At 39.8% G+C, this 18,616-nt stretch overlaps 1 protein-coding gene across 1 annotated transcript in view; it reads left to right on the top strand.

Annotated features, from left to right (window-relative positions):
* Positions 1 to 18,616, top strand: part of LOC137613568 (MAM domain-containing glycosylphosphatidylinositol anchor protein 2-like) — a 156,079-nt gene that overhangs the window by 131,636 nt on the left and 5,827 nt on the right. The window contains exons 12-15 of the mRNA XM_068342896.1: positions 405 to 582; positions 7,689 to 7,709; positions 9,681 to 9,836; positions 13,707 to 13,868. Coding sequence (XP_068198997.1) covers positions 405 to 582; positions 7,689 to 7,709; positions 9,681 to 9,836; positions 13,707 to 13,868 — 517 coding nt within the window. The remainder of the gene's footprint in view (positions 1 to 404; positions 583 to 7,688; positions 7,710 to 9,680; positions 9,837 to 13,706; positions 13,869 to 18,616) is intronic.

Raw genomic sequence — 18,616 nt, 5'->3', positions numbered from 1 at the left:
GTTTCAGACTACATTTATCCATTTAAGTAGCTTTTATAGCCAAATACTTAAATCTGTTTGGCAGATAAACAAATCTGACATGCATTTGGGGTTATAGGATTTAATCCGGATAAGAGACAATTTGTTGTCTATAAGTTCATTCTAGATGCTACTGAAGTATTTGAAAGTGCTGTTTTTCTCAGTGCAAAATCAATAAGCTATTCACATATAATGAAAAACCAGTAGCGAGCGCAAAAAAACACTTCCCAGCTGGAGATATTACATGTTTACTTATCAGCTATGGGACAATGTTGAGTCTTAACTTTCTGAAACCCATGAATAATGTATGATTTACAGACTGTGGTGGATGAAATGCTTTTAATTGTATGTTAATCTCAACATTTGTGGCTCCTCCTCTCTTCCAGATGGGGTTGCAGCGCTGGTGGGAGCAGGAGATACCCGTGGACACAACAATTAACAAAGGAGAGCTCATGACACACAACTTGACTGAGCTCATAAAGCCAGAATCATATGAGGTGCGCCTCACACCCATCACTCGTTTCGGAGAAGGCGACTCAACCATCCGGATCGTCACTTATAGTGGTGAGTGGTGCTGATGCCATCTAATTCAAATGGATTTTAAATTGCATGGATATATTAAGACGAGTGTTCATCAACGTTTGATGGCAATTAAAGGTTATTTCTGGTATCACCAATCATCATGATCACCATGGCGGCGATGTATTATTTATGACATATATGAGGATGAGCCGGTAAAAAGCAAACTCAATAAAGTTGCGTGAATTGCATCCCAACATGTTTAGTCATTAGAAGACAGCTTAAAATCAGCATGCTTCACGTCTTTGCAAGTTTGAAGGAAGGCTGATCAAATGACTCATCATCTACTCCTTGTGGCCTTCATTGCTTGAGTCAGGTCTGTCCTGGACTGGGGCAAAAAACGATTTCCCATTTCTGTGAATCATCATCATAATCGTCTTCATCATGACATCACATATCAGATGAGTCTAACATGTAGTATAGGTCACAGAAACAAAATAAGTCACGCTTTTTCTTTATTCACTTCGCCCTTCGGTGAATTTTGTGTGCGATGTCTTCTCGCGTTATTGGCAGAGGATGTGATTTGTCTCCTGGGATGTTACAAATAGTTCTAATAACTAGTGTATTTCATTATTTTTGAATGTTCACAAACCCCATACGACCTGCATAAAAAAGTAAAAATGGTTTGACAAGATTTGAGAATTTGCATTAAGACTATAAGAATAGAATATCAGTACTGTACTGTACGACACACTATTTAGACAATATCAAAACACAATACGTTTTCTACAGACTGAAATAGCCTCCTTGCAAATGCAAATGTGACAACAGACTGTCTAAAGCACAAAAGCAACATTGGAACCCAAAGAGGCCTCAGTGCCGGTGAAACAGATGCACAGCTGCTAGAGGTATGCATTTTCAGAAAAAAACAGCATGACTGTTTTCTTGACTATTGCTGATTGCTAAGGTCTTTCTGAGTGGAGCTGCTGCAGTTGTGAATTATTCAGTTTCACTGCAGCTCAACTTGAATGGTGAGAAGAGATTTGGGAAAGAAAGGAAGGAGAAAGAGATGGATAAACTTTCTCTGCTGTTACTTGGTAGTACGAGTGGTCCCCTCCACTAAACCTTGAATTCTGCTGAATTTGTTGAAATTCTATCCTGTCAAACTGAAGTGAAGAGAATTGAGTCTAATTAAGACAAAGCGAGGCACAGAAGGAGGAACGGAAGCAGCCGAGCTGGGGATGAGGAGAAAAAATAAAGATACAGAGGAATGCATTGAAAGAAAATAAAGGAAGAGAGAGCCGATGCTGATGTGGCTGCCCAACAAGAGACTGGACTAATTATCACTCTAGGGCTGCTCTGTTCTCCCACGCACAGCATAGAACCACAGCAACAGCCTCATGTTGGCCTGAGCACAATCCTGTAAGATGTCCCGACATGAGAGAGTCAGTCAGTGATTATCTGCATTATCCCTCCCTTTTTGTCCCAGAATGATCTTCATAAGTTTCTGTGTAACTAAAATCAATATTGCTGCCATTTATAATTAAGTGGTTTACATGTAGACCTTATTATTTCCCTGGTTATATTGAAAATAATGTCACGTGTACAAAATTCTTATTTTCTCCCATGTGGAAGTGAAGTGGAAAGACTGTTTAATTTTTTTTTACATAAGCAAAGTTTATTTTACACTTCAATTGAGCAATATACTGTATATGTAAATATTGTTGGAACCCATAATATGTTTTCATTTATGATACAAAAGTGAAATGTTAAGTTAATTTATACATTTTTGAATGGTATCATCTTGTGCATGAGTGCATGAAAATCTTGAAACAAATTATGGTTTGTTTTTTCTTTCCATTCCAAGTAATTTAGAAACGCTTGAGGTTACAGCCTCTTGAAACAGGTGACTGCAGCACCTGGCCTCCATTAAGCGGGTGGTTTGTGTTCATTGACTTGAGTACGCAGCAGATATGCAGCCATACAGTTTGCGCTACCTTAGATTCAAAGTATTTGGGCATTTTCCATTGGAATACAGTGAATAAGATTAACCAGCCTTCACGCATCTCCATACCAAACTTAATGAATTATAATCTTGAAATCATGAACATCATACAATAAAATACAAGCAAGTAAACTCACATCAGCTGATTGTATACGTATGTGTGTGTGTGTGTGTGTGTGTGTGTGTGTGTGTGTGTGTGTGTGTGTGTGTGTGTGTGTGTGTGTGTGTGTCTTGGATTTTATTTGGTCAACTTCTAGTGCATTGGATATTATACTTCATTCTGTTTAATACGTGTTACCCTCTTTTAAAGAAAGTTGCACAGTCTCATGTCATAAGGTCATAACACAATAATCAGTCCTGTTTGAGGCCAGGACACATGTTTGTTTGTTGTTCAATATGGTTTTTAAATTGTGCCTTATCTACACAACCATTCTGACAGTGAAAAATATACATTACAAAACATATAAAATTGCACAGCCACTGTACATTTCTGATAAAATGAAAGTGCTTTAAAACATATTCTTGTAGCACACTGGTGACCTTATCAAGTTATGTAGCACACATTTTTTAAGGCACTTCTTGTTCAAGGACAATGTCTGGTTTTCATACTTAAGGTCCCAATAATAGCTACATAAAATACTGTAAAATGAATATAAAATAAGGTTCAGGGGCTACAGCTTTAGCTTGTGATGATTTTGGATAACTGGACGTCACGCTGCGTTTCTTGTGGTACATTCATACATACATACATATATGCATACATACACACACACATACGCATACACACACACATACACATACACACATCGTGAAGCACTGTTCTATAGTAAAAAATAGGGAAGGGTGTGATATTTATAAAATATTTTACTGTTAAGGAACGGTTCAACACTTTTGGAATTACTCCTATTCAGGTAGCTTCAAACATCAGTGACACTTTCAAATGATGTTAGTCTGTTCAATGCAAGTCTATAGCTAGTGCCAGTTAGCTTACCTTAGCAAAAGGTGTAAAGTATTTAATTGAGTAAATCTATAGAACCTGAAGAGGAAATTTTATAATATTAAGTGAGCTTAAACCATAATAATAATAATAATAATTATTATAATTATAATTATAATAATAAACTGACATCTTTCCAACTGTCAGTCCACACTCCAAACTTTTTGGTCCATGTGGGTCTTGAACCAGCCACCTTACGGTCCCCAGCCTAGAGGACCGAGCTACTGCCGCCTCAGCAGTGACAGACAGTATAAACTGTGATTGACCAATTAAAGCTGAGAATTCAACAAAGCCTTGCTTGTGCTAAGATAACCAGTAATTGCAGGTAACAATCTTCTCATCCAACTCTCTCTTAGTGAGAAAAACACAGTACTGAACTGGGGCACAAAGGGCTCTTGGGAACACAGATCCACTCACCCTGGCTCTAGCTTCATATTCAGTGGATACACAAGGCAATCGTATCGATCTTCTCATGTAACTCCTGTTAACAATGAAAGCCCTTTGTTGATTTCTCCCCACTTTTTATGTCTTAATCCTCTTCCATTTAAATTACAGCACAGCTAATCCATGCGGTCAGTTAAGTCCATTGAGGAATCAAACGCATGAGGAGATCATAGGAAGCTGTTGGACGTGAGTTTGTCCAGTGGTTATGTGTCACTGCAGGATCAGTGCAGAATTAGTAGATTTATTGAAGCACACACTAATTGTATTCTTTGAAATGTTATTTTTGTCAGAGTGACATAAAAGAAGATTGGCAAATTACCTTAAAATTCCACCTGTTGGTTGGAGCTTTGAAGCTGTGACAGGGCTTTCTCAGAACGTCATGGCACCAGCCCAGACTCCGTAAATGTGATGGATTGGAATCTTGGAGAGTGTGTTAAATAAAAAGTATAAAAGCTTGGCTGCTTTTGTTGGGGTGATACTTGGCTGCAGCCATCGAATTGTCTGCTGCTTTGTAAAACAGCCGTGAGCTAGAGGGGCAGGGAGTCCTGCCAAGATGAAGTCAGTGTTTGTACATGGAAAGGTCTCCAGGGATCGCTGTGCTTTGGCGGTCTATGAGTTCACTTTAGGTTTCAATCAAAATTAGGTAATGTGGATGGAAGTTAGGAGTGAATCGAACAACTGTCTTTTAGTGTCATTTGAAAAGTCAAAACGGGGCGTGACACAATAAATAGGTTGAGGACATGCCCTCTACTTAGAAAAGATGCAGTGAAAACTCACTTTGCTTCATAGCATTAATTAGGAGTGTATATCTTGAGAACCATCAAAATTACACCTCATCCTAAATCATTATATTAGGCTGTTAATGCTGGAAGGGGGAACATAGTGCTGCAGCCTTAAGAAGGAAATAAGAAGTGTTGCTAAAGCCTTTGCAGTGTGACGACGTAGTCGTCAGGCTTGAGGTGAGGACCCAAAAGCAGAGCAGTTACCAATAGTTATATTTTATACAAAAATGGCAGCTGGTGAAGGGAATAATCCAAAGTACATGGGTAGAACAAAAACTTTGAAGCAGGGTAGCAAAGCCAGACTGGGCCCTGGAGCAGATGAAATGGTGAGGAGACACTCGGAAGCAGCATTGCACAATCAGCACGCAAAGGGAAAGAGGTTTGATGTGAATAACAAGATAAACGTTAATGACAGATAAGAGATAGGTGTGAAAGTAGGTGATGTGCCATCCCTCGACCATCCAGCCACACACCCCTGCAATACAAAGCAAAGAAAACTCATTCATTCATTCATTAATTTTCACAACCACTTCATCCGCTGTCACCAGGAGCTGAAGCCTATCCCAGCTGGTTTAGTGATTGAGGTGGGGGAAACTCCGGGCGCGAGGCCAGTGCACCGCAGAGCAAAGAAAACTACACAGGAAAACAAAAATAATGTCCTTTCAAAACAAGAGTTCACATAAAACACTGCATGTAGCTTGCTTGTGGTTGTTACACACCTATGATTGAACATGCATTTAGAGAGTTTTTGAGCTCCCTTCGTCTTCTTAAATAATAAATTGTAAATGGACTTCAGTTCCCAAGCTCCTGTCTAGTCAGACTGATTCAAAACATTTCACAACAAGCCACTGTTCATCCATTCAGAAAAATTTTCATACAGCAGCGATGGAGGCTACCAATCAAAGCGCCATTTGAGCATCAGGAGTCATAACCATCCACACAATCGCTCACCAACCAACAGCCACTGAGCAAATTGTAGTTTGGCATCCTGCCCACAGACGTGATACAGAAATGGTTAGAGAAAAGAGTGTAAAATTTCAGTTTATAAACAGCAGTTGTTAAATATCCCAAGGGTCTGCTCTGTGATCAGTGGGAACATTCCTTGACCAGCACAGTCACATGGGATTCATCTGGATTAATGCACCCTAATTCCACCTGGGGGCTATTGGAAAGAACTGACATATTTTAAAAACTGTGATGGAAGAAAGAAGGGGGGAGAAATAGGAAGGATTTTAGAGGGAATGGGAAAAATAGCAGGTTGAAATGGGAGGTTGAACGTGAATGATGAGGCAAACATTAGGGGTGAGCCGGAGGAATAGAGGAGAACTCAGCATCCGTTTCACCGGCCCGAGGCTATTAGTTGTCACTTAAAACATTTTCCCTGCACCAACCCACATGATGTCCTCGCTCTGCGGTCTTTCATTGTAGCAGGGCCTCCCTGAACTGCCCAGAGTATATTCAGTAGAGAACGCCCAGCGTTGGGAAGCGGGTATACACAGCCTAAAACATTATTACAGCACTCATTTGCTGAGGGTGTACTGCCTGCTCTTATCAAAATCATGCCACCCTCATAGTGAGGCAATATTTGCTTCTTTGTTGAATGTTTAATATCTTTTAATTGTAAATTACAATGCTTTGTTATCTCTTTTTCCCCCTTCATAAGTGTGTCCCACTACTTAATATTTTTTTCTGTACCTCAAATAAACAAGAACGAGGGGCCTTTTCAAATCAGGAGTCACCTCTTGGTTTTTCAGCTTTTAGAAAAGACCAATTCCAACAGCTATGTGGTGCATCCTCACTCTTCAGCCCATGTTTTCTTTTGTAGGAATGATTTGTTATTACTCGTTTTAATTGGTCAGATTAAAATCAATTCTCCCCACCAACAGTGGGGTTTCATAAATCATGGAGCAACATGGTTTTGCGGTAAATCTGATGTATCGCATCTATTCAGCCGGTCAGCAATCGATCATGAAAATACCCATGAATCTTCTTGACAGGCTAAATGGTATTTACTCTGCAAAAAGTAAAGTGCCGACAAACTAGCTCGGTGCTACTCTGCGTGATACCCTTGACCTTTCTGTATTTGCTTATGTGGTGTCATCTTAAATTATCAATGAAGGAGCATTGAACCATGGTTAGGTGAAAGGAATGCAAGAGCTGCTTTGCATGTATTTAACTGGAATCAAATCAGTTGTTGATCTAAAAGCCTCTAGATGTCGGTGTTTAACACAATCAAGGATGGTACAGATAAGCAATTAGCAGATAACCATTTGTGTTTATTAGTAGAGCATTTTTTAGTGATCAACCTCTAAATGGACGTTCTGTAACTGGATGTCACCTTGAAGGAGAGCATTTAATGGCAGTAATGATAAGCCATTTTTCCCTAAGCTTATTAATGTGGTCAGGCTGGTCCTCTTAATCCCTCTGTCTTTCACGTTTGATAAAAGGCAGGGAGCGACTGCTGTCACCTTTTCCTCCTTAAATCTCACACATTTTCCTCTCTGTCCACTCAGTGATGATTCTATGCATGGTTCCATTGAGTAACTTCCTCTTTACCATGTGTTCACTTGCTGTTTAAACCTCACAAAAAGAAATCACTCGATGAAGATGGACTTGGAGCACTCTATTGCTCTTGGTGACTTATATCAAAGACTGGACCGCTCATTATATGGATGCTTTCATTTGGTTTTATAACAGCCAAACATTGACTTAAGAGTAGGTTTTCCACAAGGAGAATTTTATTAGATTAGTCAGTGAATGATTGAAGCAGCTACTGCATGCTTGTGCTGTGTTCACTGTGACTTATAGGAGGGCAAAACATTCCATTAGTTCAACTTGTGCACTTTTAATCAGTGCTTCACATGATGTTTGATCACCAAGATATTCTGTGCTAATGACTGTCCCTGTCCTTTCTCTCCCACAGCTCCCATCAACCCTCACTTGAGTAAGTGATGTGCACCTCACAAAGCATGTGAAGACTCATTCTGACTCTGCAAGAGCAATAGGGAGACTTATTGTAATTAATGTACCAACCTGCTCTGGAAGATGCATCTAGGTGTTTGAAGTGCTGCTAAATTATGTGCAATAAATTAAACTTACCTTAAGGAATTCCTAATAATCCTACATCTGCCTGTTTCACACTTGAAAAGTTTGAAATCTCTGCAGGACCTGATGGACGAAGTCTGTTTGCATGCAAGTTTGCACCTGTGTGTGTGTGTGTGTGTGTGTGTGTGTGTGTGTGTGTGTGTGTGTGTGTGTGTGTGTGTGTGTGTGTGTGTGTGTGTGTGTGTGTGTGTGTGTGTGTGTGTGTGTGTGTGTGTGTGTGTGTGTGTGTGTGTGTGTATGTGCGTGCGTGTATGTGTGTGTGTCTGTGTGTGTGGCCATGAGCTTTACTTGTGCATAGACTTTGCAGTACGTATTTGTGTTCTTTATGTTTTTTAATGTCCTATCTGTGAAAGATTTCATTGTTGAAACTTTACAAATTCACAAAATTATACAGAAGTTGGGAATCTACACATCATAATTGTGCTGCACTGTGCTGTTGTGTATTGTGCTTGCATTAATTACTGCACAAAGATGTATATTTTGGTGGGACTTCACACTAACACTGCCAACATAACAACAAACTCCTAATCACCAACATCATTATCCAAATCCCCGAAGGAAATTCACTTATCTACATGCCTGCTCTTTTTCTACTCACCTGCCTCTTCTCCAAATCTTTCTATGTCCTCCATTCATACATGGTAAAGAAAAAAAATCCGTTGCTCATAGAGGATGGGGGCGTTGGTGTCTAATGCTGGGAGCTAGACCTCCATTTAAATGTGGATGCCTGTAAGGAGAGGAGTCAACAGTGCCTGCAACTTGGCCCCTTCCTCCGCTTTCTTACTCTAACACTCCTTTCTCTCCTGGACTCCCTAACTATCTCTTTTCCAACAATGTTGCCCTCTACCTCCCCTTTGTCCATCCGCCCACACTCCACCTCAGTCTGTGTTACCTCCATCACCTGAGTCAAAGCAGCAAATTCTGCTTCTCTCAAGGTCACCACTCCAAACTGCTCCCAGCTATGTTTTAATAAATCAATGAATATTTATCAGAACACATGCCTGCATCCTTAATCCAAATCCCTTTTTTACTATCTCATTGACGACACTTCTCGGCAGCACTGCATCCTTTATTAGGGTGGTGTTGTTTGTTTGCTACAAGGATCAAATGAAGGTTTTGACATTATTGATGCTCCAGGCACCCTTTCATTAAATTTAACGGGCTAGCCCCCCACGCATGTGATTTCCAACCTGCTATCAGCGTTTTCAAAGTTAGCCTTTCCCTCATATGTGACCCCTGTGATGGATTTACAATTACAATCATTTTTTTCTTGAAGGGTGACAAAACCTACAGTTTCATTCTCTCCCTCCACACTCCACTCCTTCAAAAATTGCAGTCCAATGGGCGTGGAGAACAACAAAGGAGAATAGAAGAGGTTGGGGAGTGGCGGGGGGGGGGACCTAATATCTCCACCTTCACACCCACATGAGAGGAGATGGAAAGTGATAAAGGAGGAGGGAGGTGGTGTCCATTTTATAAAGTGATTACACGGAGTCCTGCTATTGAGGCAAAGTTCCAAGGACGATCAACACATTTTTACTTTAAACCAAGAAAAGAGCAAGTTACTAAAATCACTTCAGTAAAAATGAAAAATAACACTTTCGTAGCTCAACCCTCATCCCGCGCTCTAAGCTATCACGCATGTGTGTGACTGTTTATTGAATGCAATCTATGTCTTAATAGTGGGCTGTCACGGTATAGCCTCTGGGAGCAAGTTTAGATACACACAACCTTTTCATCATCTAGGCAATTTCTGCTCCTTTATAATGATGTGAGTGTTAACGTCTGGTTCTGCTCTGTCACTCACCAGGAGAGTTTCACTGCAGCTTTGAGGATGAGCCAATCTGCATGTTCACCCAGGACAAAAATGATGACTTTGACTGGACGCGTCACAGCGCCGCTACCCGTGACACAAAGTACACGCCCAACACAGGGCCCAGTGGGGACCGCAGCGGTTCCAAGCAGGGTAAGTCAGCTGGAAGCTTTATTTAAGATTTAACTGGTCATCGAAGTAGTTAGAGTTCAGCAGTAAGATGTGGACTTTGCTTGAGAGTGAAAGGGAAAGTCGTAGATTAAACAGGGCATAAATCTGTTATTAAATATGGACATGCTCAGCTAACTAGTGAACTACCTCCAGCAATAGCAAAATGACTCTTACATTGTGAAATATCAGTTTATGTCTAACAGCACTTTACGTTTATGTTGTAGTACAGTACTTATAAATATGAAAGCATATTCTCACTGGACTTCTCCCAGCCGTTGGCTGTACTCCTGCCCTGAAGAACACACACAGTAGTCTGCATGAGTTCAAATCATTTTGATTACATATTCACATCAGGATAACAATCAACAGAACATTTTCCCAAATGGTGTGTTGTTTATCGTTTCCCTAAACTGGATCTGGTTCCCCTACCAGGACCTTAACCTGCCAAACCTCTGCCAGTCATAGCGACCTGGTGTGTGTGTGTGTGTGTGTGTGTGGGTGTGTGGGTGTGTGGGTGTGTGTGTGTCCTTATCTGTTATCTGTTTCTGTTTACTGTCTTTTTCTCAATACATATTCCCCCTAAAGATCATTAAATTATTTTTTGAGCATGTAAGATGTCAAGTCAATAACAAATACCAACATTACCATGAAATTTCGCTCAGATACACAGTGCATAGGATAAAAAAATGCCCACTAATAATGTGTACGTACATCACTGGTTGAGTATGAAATTTAATGGTAAATCAAACACATAAAACGTTGTAAGAAGGTCAACAGGAGATTCAACAGAATTTTAATGTAAAGCACATTAAGTAAGAAACTCAGATCTCTCCTCTCACTTTGTGTACTCCAACTTTCCCCATCATTTACAGCCCATGCTTTGGTTCCATCTAATGTCTCCTTCTTTATCCAGAAATGGACCACAACCCTGCTAAATCTCTGTCAGGTTAAAGTGACCTGCAGAATGTGCATGTTCCCATCCACTTCCTGCTTCTGTTTCTTTTCTTTTTCATCACTACAATGTCATAAAAAGGCCTCATTAAAAACTGGGCAGTGTTGCCACTCTGTGTTAAAGTTGTCCCTGGGTGATAGTAAATGTTTAGAGTTTACTCAACTTAGGAAATAGCTCTAATGAAGTTAAAGCTTCTACAAGCATCATGCAATGAATTTGATTGTTTGTTTATAAATACAAAATATTATAATCTTTATTTTATGTGTCTTTTCCTATTATCAGAGCCAGCATTTAAGACAGGTGCTGTTTTATCTTATCTTTACATTGTTAAATCACATACAACACCTAATACCATTAGTCTTTTTCTGTCATACGTTTCCACATTGTTCTGATTTACTCAAGAATCAAGCATTAATATGCAAATGTGATGGTCACAAGATGTAAACTCACTTAAACGAAGAAGTGAGCATGGAGAGCTTTCCTGCTTCGACTGATTAGTTTTTTTTAATTCTGTAAAAAATAAGCTGATTACTTATCTTGCATTTTTTTCAAGATGAATATGTCAAAATCCCAGATGGCATAAGCAAGAGGGGGAGGACTGTTTGTTTGCTTCTTAAAGGAGTTCACAGCGTTTCTCCTCTGTGTGATCCATTTTGCAATGACTTCAGCCCCTCAAGACACAGAACATGACAACCTGTGTGCAGAAAATATATGGATAGCTGCATGTAATAAAACGTAAGAAAAAATCCAATTAGGTTCAAATCACAAACAAGCTGACATCCACTAAGCAGTGAGGTGATTTACTCAGTCGGATTGTTCAGCTACAGAAATAAGTAATCATATTGCATAAATATGCATAAAACACAGTTAGTGTAAGAGGTTGTTCTTGTTTGTTGTCACTGCCTCTGAAGGCAGACTGCCTCTGCTCATTGGATTGGAAAATATGGTTGAATGCACAATCAAATGGACAAACTCTTATTTTTTTAAAATATATTATCTATGCATGAACACATGAATTAACCTGATGTGGATGCACACAGTGATTCTCATCTAAATTACAGAAGATGAACCTGATGTGTGAAAATATGAACATGTTCACAATTCAGATGAAGATCTGACTGAAAGTTTAATTTCTTTTATCCAAAAGTTTTTCCAAACAAATAAATAATCAATGTTTCAAGCTGCACTCACTGGGTCAGCAAAAGGTAGATTCATAACGATATAACAGTGAGCAGCCTTTGTTTATTGTCAAGATAATCCTGTAACAGGCTTACACAGGTACCTACAACAGAAAAATCTGTACAATATTAAGGATACACTATTTCCATTACATATTCAAGAACTTAATAAATACAGAATTACTAAAATTGGATTTGTAGGAGCCCATCAGAGCATCATATCTGAGGTGGACTATACTGTAAGTGCTCATTATGGTGCTGTAGTACCAGCAGCAGCTGAAGCAGTAAATAATGCATTGGCTTTAATCACCTAATGGTTTCAAAACGTCCAGCATTTCATTACGGGTCCCATTCCTGTTTGCATATAATTATCTGATGTGAGATTCAAGCAAGGGAGACATTCCATTTGCTTTTGGCTGGACAAAAGTAAAGCCTCTCACCAGCCACCTTTCCTGCCTGTGGCCGGCAGACTCTGGCATCAGACACATCAGACGGCTGTTTGCCATCTCTGCTGCTGTCCGTGACTTAGGCAGCCCAAACGGAACCTCAATGTAATTTCATCATACTAATAAAAATAGAAGAGACTTTCATGGAAAGCCCTTCTCCTTATCTTTTATTTCCCTTTCCATCTTTCTATTAAAGTTAGTCAGAAAAGGGAACCGAGCATGACTGAGGCAGTCTGTTCTCCTTCTATTTCCTGCTCTTTAGAGTAACAAATGATTTGTTGATGTTCGATACAGTAAGAAACTGGTTGTTGAGTTCTGAGCATTGGCTGACAGAGGCTTTGTGTTTTTCAAAAAGAGCATCTACTGTTGATGCAGATTTACAGCAAGATAACTTTTTTTTGTCCTGGCAATATCCACAAGGCATACTCCGAGATCCTTCTGTATTCACTGCAGCAGTATTACAGTACCATCAGTTGGGTAACTAGCATAAAGGATGATACTGGTATAATGCATTGTCTGGAAAGGCAGTAAAATACTTGAGCAGTCAGACAATCAAATCCCCAATTTTCCCATAGTTTCAAACTACGTAACTCCAATCTTTTAGCCGGCTTGTTTGGAAGAAAAGGTTAATGATGTGTTCACACCAAATACAGACACACTTTACTCGTGTGAATGTCACTACAGGATCATTTGAGTTTACTAGCAGCAGTAATTCATTGAATAAATGAAGGAATAATGTTAAAGATGTTTCCAAAAAATCCAACCTCCTCACTAACTTTTTTCCAAAGCTTGCTCTACTTTCTTCCAGTCTTGGCAGTTATTTCGTACACTTTTCAGAACAAAATCCTACTGACATCTAGATGCATGGTACCTAGAGAATCTCAATACAGATCAACTGTCACAAACTTCTTGCCCAAGTTTAATTTTTTTCCCGATAACAACTCATTCTTATTAGCACACAGTTTGAACACATGATAAGAAAACATGCCTCAAACCTACCTTTAACCTGAGTGCACACAAATGTGTATTAATGAAATAAGACTGGTTTAATGTGCAGATGTAAGTTAAGCTAATGAGAGTCACATTAACAAAATTGATAAGGAAAACCAAAAGAGGAACATAAAAAAAAGAGAAAATATCACAAAATATCAAAAATAAGTTTTATCTGAAAAAAGTACTTTAAAAAAGAAGCAGCACCTCTAGCAACCTGATCTGTAAAGCCAGGTCATGCATTATCCTGTAAATGTTCACATCTTTATATGGCCTTTGTTTTAAGGTTTCTACATGTACATCGAGACATCAAGACCACGAAAAGAAGGAGACCAGGCGCGACTCGTGAGCCCCTTTTTCAACATAGCACCCAAGAATCCTTATGGTATCACCAACCCACCGGCTTACTGCTTCGGATTCTTCTACCACATGTACGGAAAACACATAGGTAAGAGCATTCCTTTCACACTTCAGTGTTCCGAAATTGCGTGACAAATTAATCTGTTTGTCTTGGATTAGAAGAATCTGTCGCTTTCCTGTGCATTTGGTTCACTAATCATCGAAAGCATCTCTGAATGGAATGTAGCTATCTATGGCAATCCTCTGATGAATGAAGGAGACACATTCTTATCTGTGCAGGATGAGAAAACACCACAACACATTCCATAAACCAAAAAACAGTCCACCATCAGGCATCTGCGGGACACCATGTAGACTTTGAATCATGACTTGATAGACAAGACTTGAAATTGCAAGCCTCCATCCTTATGCAGAGTAGTCATGCTGAGGCAAAAAGGGAGAACAGCCGCATTTTCTCTAGTAAGCAACAGAACGTCAGTCAATTCCACACAGTCCCCTTGGGAGGGTGGGCTTTCATTCTAAACTTTTATAATTGCAGCCATCAGGGGTTTCAAGCAAAAAGAAATACGTTTTTATTTCATTTTTCAAAAAACCTCTTCAAAGGTGTGTTCACAAATCCAGTGCATTAGTGCTTCCATTCCTTTGTGGCTGTAGATAACAACCTCACATGGCCCATTTGAAGCTTGGAGAACAACTAAAGGAGAGCTCTTTGCGTCTCACATCTGATTCCTTGCCTTCCTTCACCAGGGATGCAATCAGCAGGCCACAAGCTAACATCGTAGACTCCTCTGAGTGCTTGCTTGTGCGTTTGGGAGTGCTGAGCAAGATTGGATCTCTTGCACAATAACTGTAGGCTCATACATTTTTGAAGGCCTCGAGTGACAAATTTTCTGTCTCAGCTCATGTCTGTATCATTAGCTGCTGCACGGGTTTATAAATTAAGGGAGGGGCGCCGCTGGGTAGAGTTGCAGGGTCAGCTTGGTGTCTTTATTAGTATCATGAGAGCAGCTTTTTAGATTTAAACCTAGTGCTGCAAAGCAATGGCAATGGAGAACTCATTTTGCGATAAAAGGGAAAAAAAGAAAAAATGCTGTAGTTCAGTCAGATTTGTTCTACTATGTCATTGTCCTTTCAAAACCGCAGAGGGCCTAGCAAATGTCTTGTGTGGTAGCTATGCAGCATTTTTGGCTTGTTATTACTTGTTAAGACAGAAGCCAACATATGTGTCCAATTTCTACCTTGTGACCCCTCTTTGCTAACCTCAGTGTCTTTTGTTGTGGACCTTCACCAAAAACAGTATGTCAGCTGTCATGGAATGCTCGTAAATTGTACAGATTTTCTGCATTTCATAGCCTTGATAGTCTGAGGAATAGAAGTGCCGCCCACGTTGTCAAAGAATGAAAAGGTAGGTCAGGGAGGATGTTACATAAGATGATCTTTACAACGCTCAATTCCCAAACAAGAGTTCAATTCTCCTGGTTGTTGCTTTTTAAACCAGATTGGGGGTTTTTTGTTTTGTTTTTAATTAATTCAGGGTTTTATTTCATTTATTTTAGTTAATTTCAGGAATCTCTTTCCGATACTTATTAAAAAGTCTTGCAGGTAATCACATGCATGAGTTGCATTTGACATCAGTATCTTGAAAACACCCAGTGTAACCACACAATGACTGATTCAAAGTCTGTCAACTCATACTTGAAGCTTACTCTTAGAAGTCATTTTACATGCAGAGCAATTTGAAGAACAACAGATTTTAAGAACAGCAGCCTTGAAGCACAGCTTGTGACACAATTTAGGCACAACGGCAAACACACCTCACTCTGACAACCTGTCTCTCCTTTCTTTTACCCACTCCAAGTTGCTTTTCAAATCCTATGCAAGGAAGCCCTTGAAAACCTGGGCTCAAATTAGGAATTCACGGCACGAACATGAAATGTTTGTGAGCAATCGAGCCACAATCAAGCTAATCGGCTTCATCAGGGCTGTGTTGGTGTGGTTTGATTAGATCAGCTTGAAACTGACCAGAAATGCCATTCAATTCCTGATTGGTTCACTGAGGTACATGAAAACAACCTGACACGCAAGAACATTTGAACACTATTAACACTATAAAAGACAGGAGGGACTTCATTATTATCATAATCTTTAAGCCAAGGAGAGAAGAAAAGAGAGTTCCTTTTCAAAAAAGGAAATCCTTATGACATCCAAGAATATGTCCCTTAACTTTCAAATTAAAACTAGAACCAAGGCAGTCAGAAACTGCAATATCCCACGACTTACCCCGACCTACTTTTAGGGTAGGTCAGGGTACCCTGAAAGTAGTACCTGACTAGTGCATAGCTTTGACCTTTCAGGGTAGGTCAAAGCTATGCACTAGCTGTGACCATCGATCAAAGCTAGTGCAAACGTAGCTGTAGTATGTTGTTGCGCTTTATGATGAAAAAGGGACAGCCTATATTTTGAAGTTTTCTGTGGGGAAGTTCATGCTTTTATTTTAAAAAGCAAAAAGACATACTTCTGCATAGACATTCGGGAGTTTTTACAGGAGATGTTCAGGAGGAGAGAGAGATGCGCTGGTGCAGCAGACAGGAGAGCAGCTCAGTAACGGCACTTCGGACAGGCAACAAGTGGATGTTCTTCGAGTATTGGGAGGAACAGGCGCCCCTCGTCATGATAGATAGATAGATAGATAGATAGATAGATAGATAGATAGATAGATAGATAGATAGATAGATAGATAGATAGATAGATAGATAGATAGATAGATAGATAGATAGAGAGAGAGAGAGAGAGAGAGATAGATAGATAGATAGATAGATAGATAGATAGATAGATAGATAGATAGATAGATAGATAGATAGATAGATAGATAGATAGATAGATAGATAGATAGATAGATACTTTATTAATCCGTGCACGGCTGTGGACCCTAGCCCATCCCAGTGAGGACAACTCGTAGACATTATTATACGATGATGTGCACTAGCATGAATGCTACTGGCAAGCCGTTTGCAAACCCTGGATTCCTGCCCACCAGCAATTAAAGTCTCTGCTGAAAGGACAAGGTGTCTGTATTTCCAAACCAACAAAATTACACAACGCAGAGTGAAAACCACTGCACAAACTGTGGTAGATCAAAGCACTAGCTTTGATTTATGGTCTTACTCACACTGGCCTTCTCCCTCGTCTTTCTATCTTATCCGGTTCCTGAATGTACAAAAGTTGAAATGTCACCTTGACCTACAGGTGGTTTTCTCAAGGTCAAGGTCATCATCTCATTTTTATCCCCTTTTCCACCCGAGTAATGTGCTTCTTGTTTCATCTTGTTGTCTGCAATGATTGCAAAGATATTTAGTGGACATACTAACAAACAGACGGACGAACACACAAACACTGACAATTTCAATACATCTCCGCTCTGAAGCAGGATGTAATTATACACGCTAAAAATACACCTAAAATACACCCAAAGAATCACAACATCGAAAAAGAGTAATGCTAGTGAAAAGTTCATTAAAATGTGAAAGGTTTAAAAGCTGGCAGCTACAGTCTACTCTCATATGATTAGATGTTTACAGCGAACATTTGGCAACATTTACCGTAGTATTCAAGTGAGACACCGGTGGCATCAGATTCATCTCCACCCTCCACCTGCTCCACACCGAGCTAAACAGCTCAGCATTATTTCTCCTTTTTTCGATCCTCTTTTGCGTGCTTTGATTTTTATATTTTTCACATTGATTGCTGAAAGACTTGTTTTTAATTATAAAAACAACATTTTATGATGTGTTCAGATTTGTTTATTTGTCAGATTTGATCACAGATTTATTTTGTGTTATCAACACAAAATGTCACACCAAATCTTGTTTCTGGAATAACAATCAGTACTTTGTTAATCCCTCTTGGGGAAATTCTTTTTACACTTCAAACTCATGCATGTACATATAGAAGTATGTGTTAATTACACACGGGGTTACAGGTTACAGGCCCCTGAACACAGCACACACTAGGGGCCTGTAGGCATGCAAAAAATGTAAATGATAAAATTTTTCCAGCAAACATGAGCAGTACCTTGATAGTTTTTCATACTACCAGACAACTCAAGAGAAAATAAATCTGAAATTCCCAATATAACCAGTCTGTGAACACTATTTAATTTGAAGATCAGAATTCCAAATTTATTTTTTATTTCATATTTACATAAATTGGGTGAGCTGACCTTTTAAGCTTGGTACTGAGTTGACAGCATAGCTGGGGTTTGAAAGTCTGCCAGTCTACATTTCAGCCATCATCGAAGGAAAGACCAAGCGCAAGTGTCCAGGTGGGGGTGGACCAAACATTTGGAGGAGTGGAAGCAAGGAAGGAGGAGAGAATATGAGGATAGAGGTGTCGAAGGCCGACTCAGCAGGGAGATGAGAGCAACTCCGGTTCCCTGCTGAGGTTGAGTAGGCCGTGACATTTCCAATTTGCTCAAATTGATCGCCAGCCAGAGCCGCTCCTCCCTGCCCTCCCTGTCTGTGGTGAAGCCCATGCCCAGACTGTGGCGTGTTATGATGAATGGGCTAAATGTCAAGGACTTGAAACCCTGCTCAGATCCTGCATAGCCATGCTCCATTTAGTATTCTGCCTTTCTGGCTGTGAGAGAAATTTGCCCCTGAGCACTGAAGTGTTATATTGTGGAGAAGAGAAAGCTTGTAGTAAACAGTCCAAATAGTGTATGTTTAACTGTATCCTCCCTTATTGCAGGGAGCTATACTGTTTGCTTAAGTTTGAAAGCTCTTTCCTATTTAGATCTGTGAGTCATGAAGCCATCAGGCGTGGCACAGCTCTTGAAAT

This window comes from Antennarius striatus, chromosome 19 (genome assembly GCF_040054535.1).
Source record: "Antennarius striatus isolate MH-2024 chromosome 19, ASM4005453v1, whole genome shotgun sequence".
NCBI lineage: Eukaryota > Metazoa > Chordata > Actinopteri > Lophiiformes > Antennariidae > Antennarius > Antennarius striatus.
Note: the sequence above shows the minus strand (reverse complement) of the source record. Positions and strands in the feature narration are given on the sequence as shown.